General features: G+C 31.2%; 1 protein-coding gene across 1 annotated transcript; it reads right to left on the bottom strand.

Annotated features, from left to right (window-relative positions):
• Positions 1 to 9,944: 9,944 nt before the first annotated feature.
• On the bottom strand, positions 9,945 to 10,448 carry LOC125855667 (NAC domain-containing protein 22-like). Its single transcript, XM_049535415.1, has one exon. It carries the CDS (start codon positions 10,446 to 10,448, stop codon positions 9,945 to 9,947), a length of 504 nt encoding a protein of 167 aa, XP_049391372.1.
• Between the last annotated feature and the right edge of the window lie 5,142 nt (positions 10,449 to 15,590).

Below are 15,590 nucleotides of genomic sequence, written 5' to 3'. Positions count from 1 at the left end.
TATTTTTCACTTTATGATTATAGCTATTAAATGTCAGTAATTGTCATAAAAAATATTTAGGTTTTTCACTGTTACATGGAAGATAAGTATACATTATAAACACTTAATTCCCAATTAGTGCTAATAAGTTGAATCTCTAATTTCAATACTACGAAAAAGGTACACATGCTACTTTACTTTTTTTTTTTGGCTAATTCATTATATAATCTAATTAATGATTTTTTGATTGTCTTGTTAATAAATGACTTACAATTCAAAAAATAATTAAAATATAATTTTTTTTATATTTAATTAATTAGATTTATATTATTTAGATTTAAAGCAGGGATAAAATTATAATTCAACTTTAAAGATCGGAGCTTCTATATATATATGTACACACACTTTCAAATTATTTATGCAAGTATATATAATTTATAAATATTTTAATAACTTTCTAAAGTTTTGGTTTCATAATATTTTAACATCAGGTTTTGACTTATATTTTAATGTCCAACAAAATTTTAAAAGCTAAATGTGTTTGGTATGAGAGAAATATTTTTGAAAAATATTTTACACCCTTAAAGCCTTGATCGATAACAAATATGAGTTTCAAAGCTTCATGATCAAGGAGAGTATAGCTTGAAGATTTGTGTTTTAGCTTCCTTGATGATAAACAATATCAATAGCTCAAAGCTAGAAATGCTCTACAGGCAGTGCACACTCCAGTGGTTGATTTTTATTTTTTCTATATTTCATCTTGTCCATTATAATAGTTACGATCAAGTGTAACATATATATACATTTGATTATGTGAGATATAATTACGATATAAAATTATATAAGATAAAATTGAAGTTTTATTTGATCAAACAAATGCTTGTTTCGTCCTGCTAGTTCATTTTGTTTAGATTTTAGATGACAAATATTATGAATAGTGAAATTCAGCACCTAATAAGCCTTCGAATTATTCACTCATGTGCTTACACTGAAGTGTTGTGCATTATATATATATATATATTTACATTTCTTGAAACTTAAAAGTTAAAATTTATAGCCCAATTTAAAATAGTCGTGGTGTCTTTTTGTCCATTAGTTTTATACAAATTTTGCTTAAACCAAAGCTAAAGGTAAGGTCTGGTATTTTAATGTTTCAAATTATAACTCATAATAATATAATATGGTAATCAATTAAGTCTGCTAATCTCAAAGAAAAAAAAGTTATTAATTTATTGGACCATATTGAAGAAAATTATGATTAAATATGTTTTATTTTCTAAATAATAATTAATTTCTTTTTGTCACAAACACCATATACTTAAAATTATTTTATATATAAAGAAAGATAAAGTTGAAAGTGGAGTTCTCAACGTTCAAAGAAAAAGTTCTCATAAATAAAATATAAAATATGGAGTACTAAGTTTACATACATGTTATTCTGGCTATTGAAAACATGTAAATGTATAAAATGTTTTCATATAAAGTTAGCAACGGTGCCTTTCTTTATAAATTATTAACACGGTTTGAGGAAAAAAAAAAGAAATTAAGAAAATGAATAATATAAAAGAAGGTACTGAAACTACATTTTGAACATGATAAATATCCAAAATGTTGAACAAAGTGATTCTCAACCATTGATGCTAATTAGTTAATCCAAGCAGGATCTAATTGGAGTGAAAAATCTTCTAGGATATTCAAGTATTAGCGTGGATGGGAATGAGCAATAACTGAAAAAATAGGCATTGGTTGACGAGCTATCTAGGATACTTGTTGAGAAATTCGAAAATGAATTTAAATTTAACATAAATTAATCTATTAATTGGATTTATCCCACACACTAAAATAATTATTCAAATATAGTTTTGATTTAGATCCATAGTATTTGAATAACATAGTAGTATTTTTTTTGTCGTAGTAGCATAGTAATATTGAAAGACATTAAGTGTTTAACTTCCATAATAATTTATTATTTTTAAAAGTAAGAATAAATTCTTGTTGATAAGATATTAACCATTTGTTTGTCATATATTACCTTGGATATTGTTGTAAGAACTTTATTTATTAATTTGAGGATTTGAGTTGTTTAATTTAAAGTTCTGAAATATCTATATTTAATAGGAGAGGAAAAAAGTGTCACATGTCAGCATAATAAAAAAACATAATTTATGAAGATTAAAATTAATTTAAAATTTAAAAATCTAAAATTATAAAATTGCAAACACCAAAAAAAAAAAAATCAATTTAAAATCGTTATTTAAAATTAATGTGAATTTCTTATTGAATTCTTCATTTTTAAAAAGCATTTTATATTTACTACTTCTATTTTTATTTTCTTTTATAATTTAGCTTATACATTATTCAAAATTTGAATATTTGCCTTAATTTGAAAAAAAAAAACTAATAGAAAAATAGTTGTTTATATATTTTAAGATAGAAAGCTGTGCTTTAACATTTTTTGTGCTCTTTGTTTTAAAATCGAATTTGAAAGTGAGTTCGAGTTTATCTTGACTAGAATTCTTGGTTGATGCCTCATTTGATTGCACTTAATGGATCTCAGCCATTTTTATTAAGATCTAACCACTTAGGGGTCGTTTGGTACAAAGATGCATAATGCAGGGATTACTAACGCATGGATTAGTAATGCAGGGTTTAGCAATGCAGGGATTAGTTTTTATCAAGTGTTTGGTTCATTGTTTCTCACCTAATCTTATGTCTAGTTTAAAACTCTAGAAAAAGTTTATTTCCTATTATACCCTTGAATTATTATGAGATTTTATATTTCATTTAACTAATCAAGTTAAATACTAAAATATATATAAAAATATATTATTAATTTTGAGGTGTGATATGCCACTATAGNACAATTCAATCACTAGTTCTTTTTTAATTTTGATGCTTCAGATAATTAGAGGAACCTGTTCTTGAGTAGGTACTATTGAACACATTTGCTATCAGTAGGACTGAATATAAGGTATAAAATTTTTGAAACACTAATTCCGATATCCTAAGTTTTCCAATTTTATAATTACGTTGTTATAGAGAGGTTTGACAGTACATGAATGAAACGTCATAAGGTTAATTTTTTGTTAAGTAAAACGTTAATGTTAGGCTGTTAGGCAGAGTTGTTGTAGGAGCTTGTCACAGAACCAGTCACATTCTTGTGGCTTGTGGGATGAAAAATTGAAATTAAGCCTACATTCTTTACGTTTAATGTTACAAATAAAGAATACAAATCGTCTTCATACGATACAAAAAAAGTTGAAGTAAAGATATGAAATTCTTAAGGGAGCCGTTAAGAATCAAGCACAATTCAACAAAATTTTTAGACGACGAATCACTATTCAATCTCTTGATATATTTCGTTCACAATGTCATGAATTATGGCCCCAATAAAAATTCTAACTCCTCATTCCTCAACATCTTTCCTAGAATGGATTTTAACAACTCCGGTTTTAAGGAAATTTTTAATTTCTCATTTCTTACTCTGCCCTTCATAATTTGTATCTATGAATCCCCTGCTGATCTCAGGTTCTGAATAATCAATTTTCATGTTCGCAATCTAGACAAGCATCAAATTTACATTTTGCATTCAGTAAATCTAGTGATTAACTAATTGGATCTTGGAAGTTCATTCTTCTTCGAATCATCATCATCAGCATGAAAACGCCATGTCTGTTGTGTTCATACTCGTTTTCAACACAGGGGCTCGGGGCTCTGGAAAGTCCAGCTGTATTGGAATGGATGTTGAAACAAACATCTACTTCTAGTACTTTATCTGATGACCATTTGAGGTTTTCAATCAACTTTCACCAACTTGAAGGAGTGATATATATATATTCGCATGCATAACTGTTTGTTTATTTTTCAAAATCATCATATAATTAATTTGATATTAATGATGTCTCACAAAAAAAAAAAAAATTGTTTTATATTTGAAAATATTCTTTTTGCAATGCCTATTTGACTTTAGATATCTACTACACTGAAATTAAATGTAATTATCACATATCCTTCTCATAAAATGTAATTATCACGTATTCAAGAACTCGAAATAAAATTTCAAAGGAAATAATACCGAATAAAATTTCAGAAAATTGAACCAAACAGAATGAATTTTAATTTGGTTTTGATTTTTCCGAATTGAAAAATTGAACCAAAATTTTCAAAATCGAATGGACTAAATGCCCATAAAAAAATTACTACAAAGATTATGTCTCACGATGTCTAAATTCCTTTTTAAAATTGCATGAAATTTTTATGATTTGTTTCAATAGTTGGTAGCAAATTTTATTAAAAATCTGAATTTTGTTTAGCAAGTAAAAGCCTCTTCGTCTTTTATCAAGTTACAACGAAAGGCTTCGCTAATGAGAATGGACAATTGGATATTTTGGTATTAAAAAAATAAATAGATTTAAAATTTAATTAATTTCTTCTTTTTCTGTCATTGGCGTTGAAGATATTTCAAAACTCTTTTTTATTATGTTTATTAATATTTTGAAACTAAATAAAATAACATACATTTAGATATTGAGAAACAAATGATCTTAGCCATTCGACGATCAGATTTAAAGACAACATCTTAATTATTTAGATATGCATTCAAATTCAAACATCTTAATCTTAATTGAGGCATGACATATATATTTAATTAGTTAAAAAAAATTAAAATTAGAAGTTACTAAGTAGTCCTTTTTACTGGTCCCTTTTTACTTGTCTATTTTGACAAATTAAGAAAAAACAAAATTTTTTCACATATTATACCCTCAATAAATTAAGGCCTAACCCATCGATGACCCCCTAAAGTTGGCAGCAATTTTCACTTAGACACTTTAATTAGACTTTGTTCATTTTAGACATCTCATGTCATGCTATGTTGTGTCATTTTGACACTTTCAGCTGACATGGCAAAGTGAGTGTTATACACTCGCTATTGACGCGTGAGGGACTTATTTAGTCTATTTTATTTTATTTTCTCTTCTTCTTTCTCATTTTATAGCCACTATCTCTCCCATTATTTCTCAATGCTTAGAGTACTTTGATGGAGGTTAAATCTTTTGTTATAATAATTTCAATTTCAATTTTGCACTACAAACACAGATAGACCCAAAAGAAACAAGAAATCGAACCCATATCAACAACACCCCAACCCATGTAAAGTTCACCCACAATAATCCTAAAATAGGAGCCAAAAAATCTCAATTTTTAATATGTAAATGTTAATCTCACTAACCTTGAGCCCTAATTAAACTACAAATATCACAAAATTAAAGAAAAAGAGTCTGCAATCTTAAAAATATAAACCATTGTTGTTATACATTTGCACCTTTTAGCCCTAAATCATATGAAGAAATGGGAGGGAGGGTGCAATGAATGGGAAATATGACAGAAAAAAATCATGAAAAAGAGGAATAAAACGAGGAAGAATGGCTGTGTGGTTGTGGGTGTGATGGAAAAGATAATGAAAATGATGGAATATGACAGAGTAGATTGTGTGGGTGTTTGGTTTATGACAAAAAAAATAAAGCTCAAAAATAATAAAAATGGAGCAATACAATGGAGAAGATGAATGGGGAAGTTGTGGGGGTTGCATTTTTCTTTAAATTTGTCAAATATTTTATTTAATTTTTTGGGATAAAAAGCCCACATGACATTTATTCATTGGTTACTTTGCCATGTATTTTAATTCTTATTTTTTTTCTCTTTAATATGGTAGACTTTTAATGAGTTGACATGATATAGTTGGGCATCTAATCCACGTGGATGCGCTTGGTTAACACGCACTTGAAGTCAACATGTGCTAGTGAAAAAAGTGTCAAAATGAAATAATGTGATGTGACATTGTGACATGAGGTGTCTAAACTGAACAAAGCCTAGTTAAAGTGTCTAAGTGAAAATTCCTGTCAACTTTAGGAGGTCACTGATGGGTTTGACCATAAATTAATGGTCTAACCCATCGGTGGCCCCTTAAAGTTGGCACAATGTTTCACTTAGACATCTTAACTGAACGGTGTTTATTTTAGACACCTTATGTAGGATCTCGCTATGTCATTTTGACACATTTTTTAATATCAACAAAAATATATAATGTTTGTGTATTACAGTCGCGAATTGATGTGTAAAGTGACAAATTAAATCACGACATTTGTCTTTTATATCAAAAGTAATTTTTAAATAATTAATATTGAATAAAAATAAAACTGACCAATAAATTAATGACACATAATATTTTTCCCTAAATAATTAAAAAAAAAAATAAACTCCCCAAATAATAACAAAATAAAATAAAATTTAAACTACCCCCACAACCCCAAATTGCCTGCTCCAAATCCCCATCCCATCGTCTTCTCCAAACATTCCCACCCCCACCCACAAACCCGATCGCCTTCTGCAACCACCCCCGCGCTCAGTGGCATAGCCAAAAATTTAATGAAGGGTGTCCACACTTTTAATAGTAATTTTTTTTTAAAAAACGACGATTTAAATTACCAAAACAAATAATCTAGTTAAATATAGGAATATTTTTAATAGAATTACAAGTGTATAATTCAAAACTAACATAAAGAAAATAGGGAAAATTGTATATATAATAGCAAACTATTCATTCAAATTAAATGCTATAAATATAGTTTGATTTAATTGTACCCCATAGCAAACTATTGCTATTTAACCTCTCTCCTGGTGAATCTCGCTCGCCACTCTCGTTCTCTCCCTCGCCTCTCTCATTTTTTATACAAACGCAAGTGTATAAAGTGCGTTTGTGTTTGTATAAAGCGAGAGAAAATTGTATATATACATATATTTTCGTTCCCCTCTTCCAGATCTCGCTCGCCACTCTCTCAGATCTCGCTCTCTCACTCGTCTCTCTCACTTTATACAAAAATCGCAAATTGTATAAAATGCGTTTGTGTTTGTATAAAGCGAGAGAAAATTTTATATATACATATATTTTCGTTCCTCTCTCTCCCCTCTCCTAGATCTCGCTCACCACTCTCCCAGATCTCGCTCTCTCACTTCCTTCTCTCACTTTATACAAAAACGCAAATGTATAAAATGCGTGAAAATTGTATATATACATATATTTTCGTTCTCCTCTCTCCCCTCTCCCAGATCTCACTCGCCACTCTTCCAGATCTCACTTGCCACTCTCCCAGATCTCGCTCGCTCACTCGTCTCTCTCACTTTATACAATTGATCTTTTTGTATTTGTATACCAAAGCAGATTATACAACTGCTTTTTTTTTTTGTATATTTATAGCGAAATATACATGTTTATGTTTGTTATGGAGCGCAATTATGCAAAGTTTGTTATAGCATACAAATATGAATTTTGTGTTTGCTATATGTGAAAGTTGTTCAAGAAAATAAACTACTATTGAAAACATAATTTAAACATATTATTACAATTATACTCGACGAGGTTTCATATCCTGAAACGTTTTTATAATAGACTCATTAGAAATAGTACGAAATACTTTCTTTTCTACATAAGGCACTATACAACCGTCTAAAAACTCATCATCCATTCGATTTTGCAAGTCATTTTTAGAGTATTTAAATCAATGCTTTATTTTTGAGAAGAATGTGACAACATCTCTAATTGATCTACCATTGTTTCTTTATTTGGTTGACTTAGAGAAGTCGAACTTTTTTTTGGTACTCTATTATAATAATTTCTCATGTGTATTGAAACTTGAAACTAAACTATTAAGTTGGTTATTTTTTTTATAAAATAAGAGAACGAGAAGAAAAAACAGAGAGAGAATTATTGAGATTCTATTCTTAATAATATTGTGATATAATTTGGGTAAATGAGTTTCCTATTTATAGAGAAAGAAAACCTTATTCCATAAAGGAAAAGTATTAAAATTTAAGGAAATCTTATTTCGTAAGGAAAAGGTATTAAAATTTAAGGAAATAATTCAATTTTAATTGAAAAAAATCCACAAGAAAAAGTATTAAATTCAAGGAAATCTTATTCTAAAAGGAAAATGTATTAAAATTTAAGAAAATAATTTAATTTTAATTGAAAAAAAATAGTTAGTAAAAGAGGGATTCAAACTTGGGTCTTGGAGACCTTCATGATACTATTAACCACCAAGCTATTGAACTTTTATGTTAAAATTACGCATGTTTATTTACTTAGTTGAATTCAAGAAGTCAAAATAATTACAGAAAAAGAAAACAACCCTGCGGGGAATCAAACTGGGACAAAAAGTAGGATTGCACAGGCTATTGCCAACTCCACTGCGCATCACATTGTTATTTCAGGGGGTCCAAATTCTATATATACCAATACAAAGTCAAAATTTTATGTGTATATATAGCATAATTTTTCGACGAAGGGTGTCCAATTGGACACCCTGGAGCCTACGTGGCTCCGCCCCTGCCCACGCTTTCTCCTCCAAATACCTGACCCTTTTTGCAGAACGATGTGCAACCAGTTGATTTTTTTTTCTGATCTCTAAATAAATCCCCGACGCAAAGAATTTAATGAATGGGTTTATTAAATTCTTAATTTTTCTTAAAAAAAAATTCCATCATTTTTGTTGAAACCTTCATTTACAATGGATGAGATTTAACTTGAGCAAAATGGTGGTTGGAAATGGAGAAGAAGAAGAAAACAATAATTAAAAAGTAACTAAATAACCACTTCACGCACCTACCAATGAGTGTATCACACTCACGGCATGTAAGCAAAAAGTGTCAAAATGACACTGTGAGTTTCTACCTGAAGTGTCTAAAATGAATATCACTCAGTTAAAATGTCTAAGTGAAATATTGTGCCAACTTTAGGGGGCCATCAATGGGTTAAACCTTAATTAATTATGAAAAAGGTAGAAGTTTTTGAAAATCTTAAATTTTAAATTCATCTACTCTATAATAATAATAATAATAATAATAGGGTAAAATACTAAATTCAGTATGCCAATCATTATTTTGTTAATAAATGCATCAATTCAAAAGTGGACAAGTAATTATGGAGTCTCGCATTCCCAAGACTTCCACATCTCATGTCCTCTTAAAAATTAAAATTAGAAATTAATTAATTTAAAATTAAAACATAATTAAGGACACCCATCACTCATCAGTAATGGAATAGACATGTTTTGTCTAACACTTCCGTTAAAGAATTTCAGAATGCGAAAACTACCATTTTTATAGCAACTTCATCAGCAACATGGAAAAGTAAAAAAAAAAAAAAAGATTTATCTTATTACCAAAGTTTTTGACTATACATGAATCTCAATGGTAAGATTTAAATAATTTAATACACATCAGGATCTTGAACACGATAATCTTATCTAAAGTTAAGGCACAAACCTTGTGGGGAAGACATCATCACAAAAAAAGGCAAAAGCGTTAGTCGTAAATTGATTTCTGCCTCCTTCCCCTATACTTATGTTACCACAACCGTCAATAATGAAATTATTATCCCTTAAATATTTTTGTAAACCCCAAAATATCCTCCCCTCGTAGAAACCCTATGTAGGACTCTTTTCAATTCAAAAGGTGAAGCTTCCTCAAGAAAAAAATAATTTTCTTTAAATACATCGTAATTTCTTCCTCGTCTTCCAAATAAAAGTAAAAGTGAATTGAGACACAAATTAATTTGTTTTTGAGATAATTTAAAATTAAAAGAGTTGAAGCAGTAAGTTTATTTTACTTTAATCAAATTTAAAGGTATTTCAATCAATTAACCAGAAAAGAAGCTTTTCAGCAAATTGTACTACAAATTGTTGTTGCTGCAGAGCTAACAGGAAGTTATAATATCTTCTTCATTCGATCGTTCACAAGGACAGACAAACAAACAAAATTAAGTAATATTGTTGATTTAAGCATTTTCAATTCGATAACACAATTTTAATTATAAAAAGTTATATAGTAACAATAATAAGGATAAAGGTGCAACACATTTTCCGTTGATTCCACAGACCTAGGTTTGATCTTCCGAATTCGTGCACTCTTCATTCATCAACATCATTGTGGCGAGTTCTCTTTTTAATAGCACAGAGAACAATATCTCTGCAATCCTTGTCAAATTTGTCAAGAATATACGTAGAGAGGTCGTACTCCTTCATCAACCAGTGACCATCTTCCTGTTTATAGCCTTTATTCTTATAACACATGCTCTTCTTGTATCCAATCACTGGTCCTCCCTTCTTTCGAACAGGTTTGCTCTTGTCTTGCTGTTTCCAACTGCCCTTGTTTCCCACATTGCGACTATATCTCGACTCGCTTTTCTTCTTGAGCGTTGTGATGAAGAAGCGATACTGACTACAGTCGTCGTCATTACAGCAGGGTACTCCATGACTGTAAATATCCCATGGTTCTTGTTTACTGTAAGTATCAACATGAGTAGTGATGAATCCAGAATCATCCATGAATTTCCCAGCAATGAATCTCAACAAGAAAGTGACAGCTTCTGCATCAGTCGGACTGAATCGGAAACCCTCTTCCAAATTCTCCATTATACACTCAATTTCTCTTTTTTTTCTTCTTCGTACAAAAGAAGAAAACAGAGTTGCCAATTTATGCAGAGGGGCAAAGTTGTATGTAAATTTTTTATGGAAACTTTCTATACTTCTACACGTTTTCTATAACAGAAAAAAAAACATATTTGGAAACTTTTGTTGTAATATTTTATGGAAATTTTTATACCAAAAAAAAAAGGAAAGAAATTACACATTCTCTATAACCAAGCATATAGAAACTTAGGATTTGGAAAGTTTTTTTTTTTTTTGGGGAAGGTTGAGAACTCCAATTTTAACTTTATTTTTCTTTATAATATAAAAAATAATAATTTTAAGTATATGGTGTTTGTGACAAAAAAATGAAATATCATTTAGAAAATATAAAAACATATTTAATCATAATTTTCTTCGATGTGATTATTTCAAACTCTCACTTTTCAAATTTAAAATTGTTCAATTCTCATATATTTATTGTGTAGATTTTTTCTCAATTATTGATACTGCTATTTAAGCTATCCGTCATATTTTTTTTTTATTTTTATTTCAGAGTAAAATTGTGGTACAATAACGTATCAAATGTAATTCACACCTTATGAGGGTGATGCATACAAAATCTTACCCTAATCTTGTGAAGATAGATATGTTGTTTCTGATAGACCCTTGGCTCAAGTAAAGCATGTCAAAATCAGTGAGTAAAAGGAAATACCGTAGTGACAGAACTCATTAGGACAACGGAGAAAAGAACATTAGCAATAACAAATAATACAATAGTTGAAGCAATGAAAACAACAAGTAATAGTAGAATCGAAGAATAAAAGAGTGGGTGAGTACTAATGATAATACAAAATATCGGAAACTAGACCACGATCAACTATTTACTGACCTTCTACCCTAATTCGCAACTTTTATATTCTCCTATCTATGGTCATGTCCTCAGTAAGCTGCATGTCATGTCATGTTTAATCACCTCCCCTTAGTACTTCTTCGGTCTACCTCTACTTCTCCTAAGACCCACTACAACCAACTTTTGTCACCTCATCACCCTCCTCATTGGGTGAGAGTCATCTGTGCATTTCCTCTTCACATATCCAAACCATCTCAATCTCATCTTGTCCTCCACAGAGGTTACTCACACCTTGTCTCATATATCTATGTTCCTAATCTTCTCTCTTAGTGTTTCCACACATCTATCTCAACAATATCATCTACATTACTTGCATCTTTTGGATGGATGTGCGAGTTCTTGACTACCAACACTCTGCTCTATACAACACATCTAAGTTTTGGTGACACATTTTTATCATACAAAACATTGGACCGGACACGAGTATTCATTAATCCTTGAATACTTTTACTGTTGTAGAGTTCTATTTTGTACATATCAATAATAACAAGGCATTATTTTCCCACGAAATAATTATCACAGAAAAGATTTTGATTCTTTTACACAAACATATGTACATTAGAACAAGGAAAAGAGACAAGCGTTCTGGAAATGGAATATGCACCGTAACTATAATTATATAATATTAAAATGCTCCAAAACCAACAATTCAATCACTAGTTCTTTTTTAATTTTGATGCTTCAGATAATTAGAGGAATTGTTCTTGAGTAGGTACTATTGAACACATTTGCTATCAGTAGGACTGAATATAAGGTATAAAAATTTTGAAATACTAATTCCGATATCCAAGATTTCCAATTTTATAATTATGTTGTTATAGAGAGGTTTGACAGTACATGAATGAAACGTCATAAGGTTAATTTCTTGTTAAGTAAAACGTTAACGTTAGGCTGTTAGGCAGAGTTGTTGTAGGAGCTTGTCACAGAACCACTCACATTCTTGTGGCTTGTGGGATAAAAAATTGAAATTAAACGCACATAAGCGTAGATTCTTTATGTTTAATGTTACAAATAAAGAATACGGATCGTCTTCATACGATACAAAAAAAAAAGTTGAAGTGAAAGATGTGAAATTCTTAATGGACCTCAAAAGCCGTTAAGAATCAAGCACAATTCAACAAAAATCTTAGACGACTCAACTCTCTTGATCAATTTCGTTCACAATGTCATGAATTATGGCCCCAATAAAAATTCTAACTCCTCATTCCTCAAGATCTCTAGAATGGACTTTAGCAACTCCGGTTTTAAGGAGATTTTTAATTTCTCATTTTTTACTCTGCCCTTCATAATTCGTAATTTTGTATCTATGAAGCCCTTGCGGATCTCAGGTCCTGAAGAATCAATTTTCATGTTCGCAATCTAGACAAGCATCAAAATAGCTCGTGAGGATTTTGCGTTCAGTAAATCTAGCGATAACTAATTGGATCCTGGAAATTCATTCTTCTTCGAATCATCATCATCAGCATGAAAACGCCATGTCTGTTGTGCTCATACTCGTTTTCGATACATGGGCTCTGGAAAGTCCAGCTGTATTACCCTGTTATTGCAATGGATGTTGAAACATCTACTTCTAGTACTTTATCTGATGACCATTTGAGGTTTTGTTGGAATATATGCGTCCACCAGTGATCAGGGGACCAGGTCCCTCGACAGAATAATAGTGCAGAAAATAAATAGCACAATGTAAAACAGGCACAAGAGTTTTACGTGGAAATCTCCTTGCTCAAGGGAGTAAAATCATGACCTGTCACACAGGACTTTCAAACTGTTTTCACTAATCTTCTCAAGCAAAAGCGAAACACAGATTAACCTCCTAATCTCACACTAAGTAATACAACTATTACTTAAACGAGCCTAAGCAATGCCTGCATTGCCCACTATACTAACCCTCAACGATTAGTATAGACTTTTACATTAAGACACAAAGCTACCCCTAACTATGTTCTTACAAAGATTCACACAAGTTTTGAAACGTTTCTAACACAAGTGAAACGAATCCTACAAGTTAAGCACAAATACAAACAATCAAGAAAGAACAACAGCAGGTACGGAAAGCACTCCTTCAGTTGATCAGGTCCTTGCTATATGCGTTCTTGTGCTTGAGCTCTTCCTTGAAGATGACCTTCACTTTTAAGCTTATGAGTTTTTGTTTGTCAAATCTTGAGTTTGTGTTTTGTGGAAGAGACTATATAAAAAAGACACAAACTCCTTGGGACCGCCCATTGGCTGAGAGCCTGCTTTTCTAGAAAGACGTGCACCTACCACATCAAAGGTGACAACTTTTCTGACAGCCGTCTTGTCGTCCTTTCACATACGCAATCTTGCGGGAACCAGGTCCCTTGCAAGCTTTTCGTAGTGAGTTCTTGAGAAGACTTGTTGGCTCTCTCTCCTTTTGAATGAATGATTCAATTTGTTATTTGTCATGTTGATTAAACCAACCATAAAGAGCTATTGACCGTTGGACAAACAACCTCGTCCATTCTGATTGGTGTAGTACACTGACGCCTCACCAACCTCTGACAGGACAACTTTACAGCTGTACACCATTATAAATCTGGATGAGAGAAATTTGTGAGCCACGGAAACAAACAGTCTCGACCGCTCTTCTTATTGGTGAAGTACACTGCACTTTTCACCTACTATACCCCATTTGAATTTGGACTAGAGCACTCTGTCAGGGACCAGGTCCTTGCATTTGTGAGAATCATCAAAACACCTAGAATATAACATTTTCCCCCTTTTTGATGATGACACACAAATATTCCTCACACTGAGTTTATTCATTCATTTCACTGTCATCAGTCCCAATAACAAGGATCTGGTTCCTTGTTAGATCTCTAAGTTTGTTAAATCATCAAAACTTAACATCAGCTCCAAAATAACAGGTTTTCACTCAACTTTCACCAGCTTGAAGGAGTGATATATATGGGAGTTGTGAACTATGTAGCAAAGATTGCTCCACTTCTTTCTTTATCTGTCATAATGGATGCCTTACAAGCTTCTCTTTAAGGTGACACATTTTATTTATTAAGTCAATACTTTTAATGGTTTATCAATCTCTGAATTTCTTTTTTAGAGAATCAAACGGTTTCATGATTTCAATTTGGTTAGAAAAACTCCGCTTGAGCAATTCACGTATCACTTGAGTAGTAGTATGATGATCTACTAGAAGAAAAAAGAAAAATATATTTTTTTAAAAAATGATCTAGCTGAGGTTCAAGTAATTATAATTTTGCTTCGGCTCAAATTATGCATTCAAAATTTCAATTTGAAATGGCTACGGCATAATAATGAGCCAAGAACCAATTCTGTTCAACGACACAATCCGAGCCAATATAATGTATGGGAAGGAAGCTGGAGATACAACTGAAGCAGAATTAATAGGCAAATGTACACAAGTTTATTTCTGGTTAGAAAATAATTCATCTTGAAATATCCAATATACATAGGCTTACTTTTTGTGCTCTTGATACCATGGTTGGGGAGCCAGCTTTCAGGTGGTCAGAAACAACGAATCGCCATTGCACCAGCTATTTTGAAAAATCCAAAAATATTAATACTGGATCAGTACACTGTTCCAGCCAAAGGCCCATGGCATAATCCTATTTGGAAAAGGATTGAAAGTGTAGTCCTATTAGGAGTTTCCAATTAATTGGCGTTTTAATTTCTCAGCTCACATGTTTATCTATTCTATTTTTTTCAATTTAATTTCCTAATATCTACAAAATAAACTAATTTCTGTATTGAGGAATTGGAATACTGCAATGAATCCGTTGAGGCATATTCAGAATATTAATGCAAAAGAAGCATCCTTAGGAATCTCCTATTATCAGGCATCCTGTCATACCAGATACAAAGACTCAGCTTATGTATTCGTTGGCGGCATTCCTTTTGACCTCACTGAAGGTGATCTTCTCGCCGTTTTCTCTCAGTAAGACTTTGAGCATTTCTCATTTTTTGATCACATTGTTTTCATCATATAATAGTAGTGTCTTTGATGTTAATTAGGTATGGGGAGGTTGTTGATGTCAATCTTGTTAGGGATAAAGGTACAGGCAAGTCAAAGGGTTTCGGTTTTGTTGCTTACGAGGATCAAAGGAGTACAAATCTTGCCGTGGGTACGTCTCTATCTCTCTTTCTCGTATTCTTTTAGGCTCAACCTTGAAAAGAATTTCCAGTGCTTGATTTGTCCTTTGTTCGACTTATAAGATTTTAGATAAGGTCACATAGTTCAA

Source organism: Solanum stenotomum, chromosome 2 (assembly GCF_019186545.1).
Source record: "Solanum stenotomum isolate F172 chromosome 2, ASM1918654v1, whole genome shotgun sequence".
Lineage (NCBI taxonomy): Eukaryota > Viridiplantae > Streptophyta > Magnoliopsida > Solanales > Solanaceae > Solanum > Solanum stenotomum.
This window is presented reverse-complemented; position numbering and strand designations above follow the sequence as displayed.

Coding starts and splice junctions, on each gene's coding strand:
- LOC125855667 (XM_049535415.1), bottom strand. CDS start 10,448: ATGGAGAATTTGGAAGAGGGTTTCCGATTCAGTCCGACTGATGCAGAA.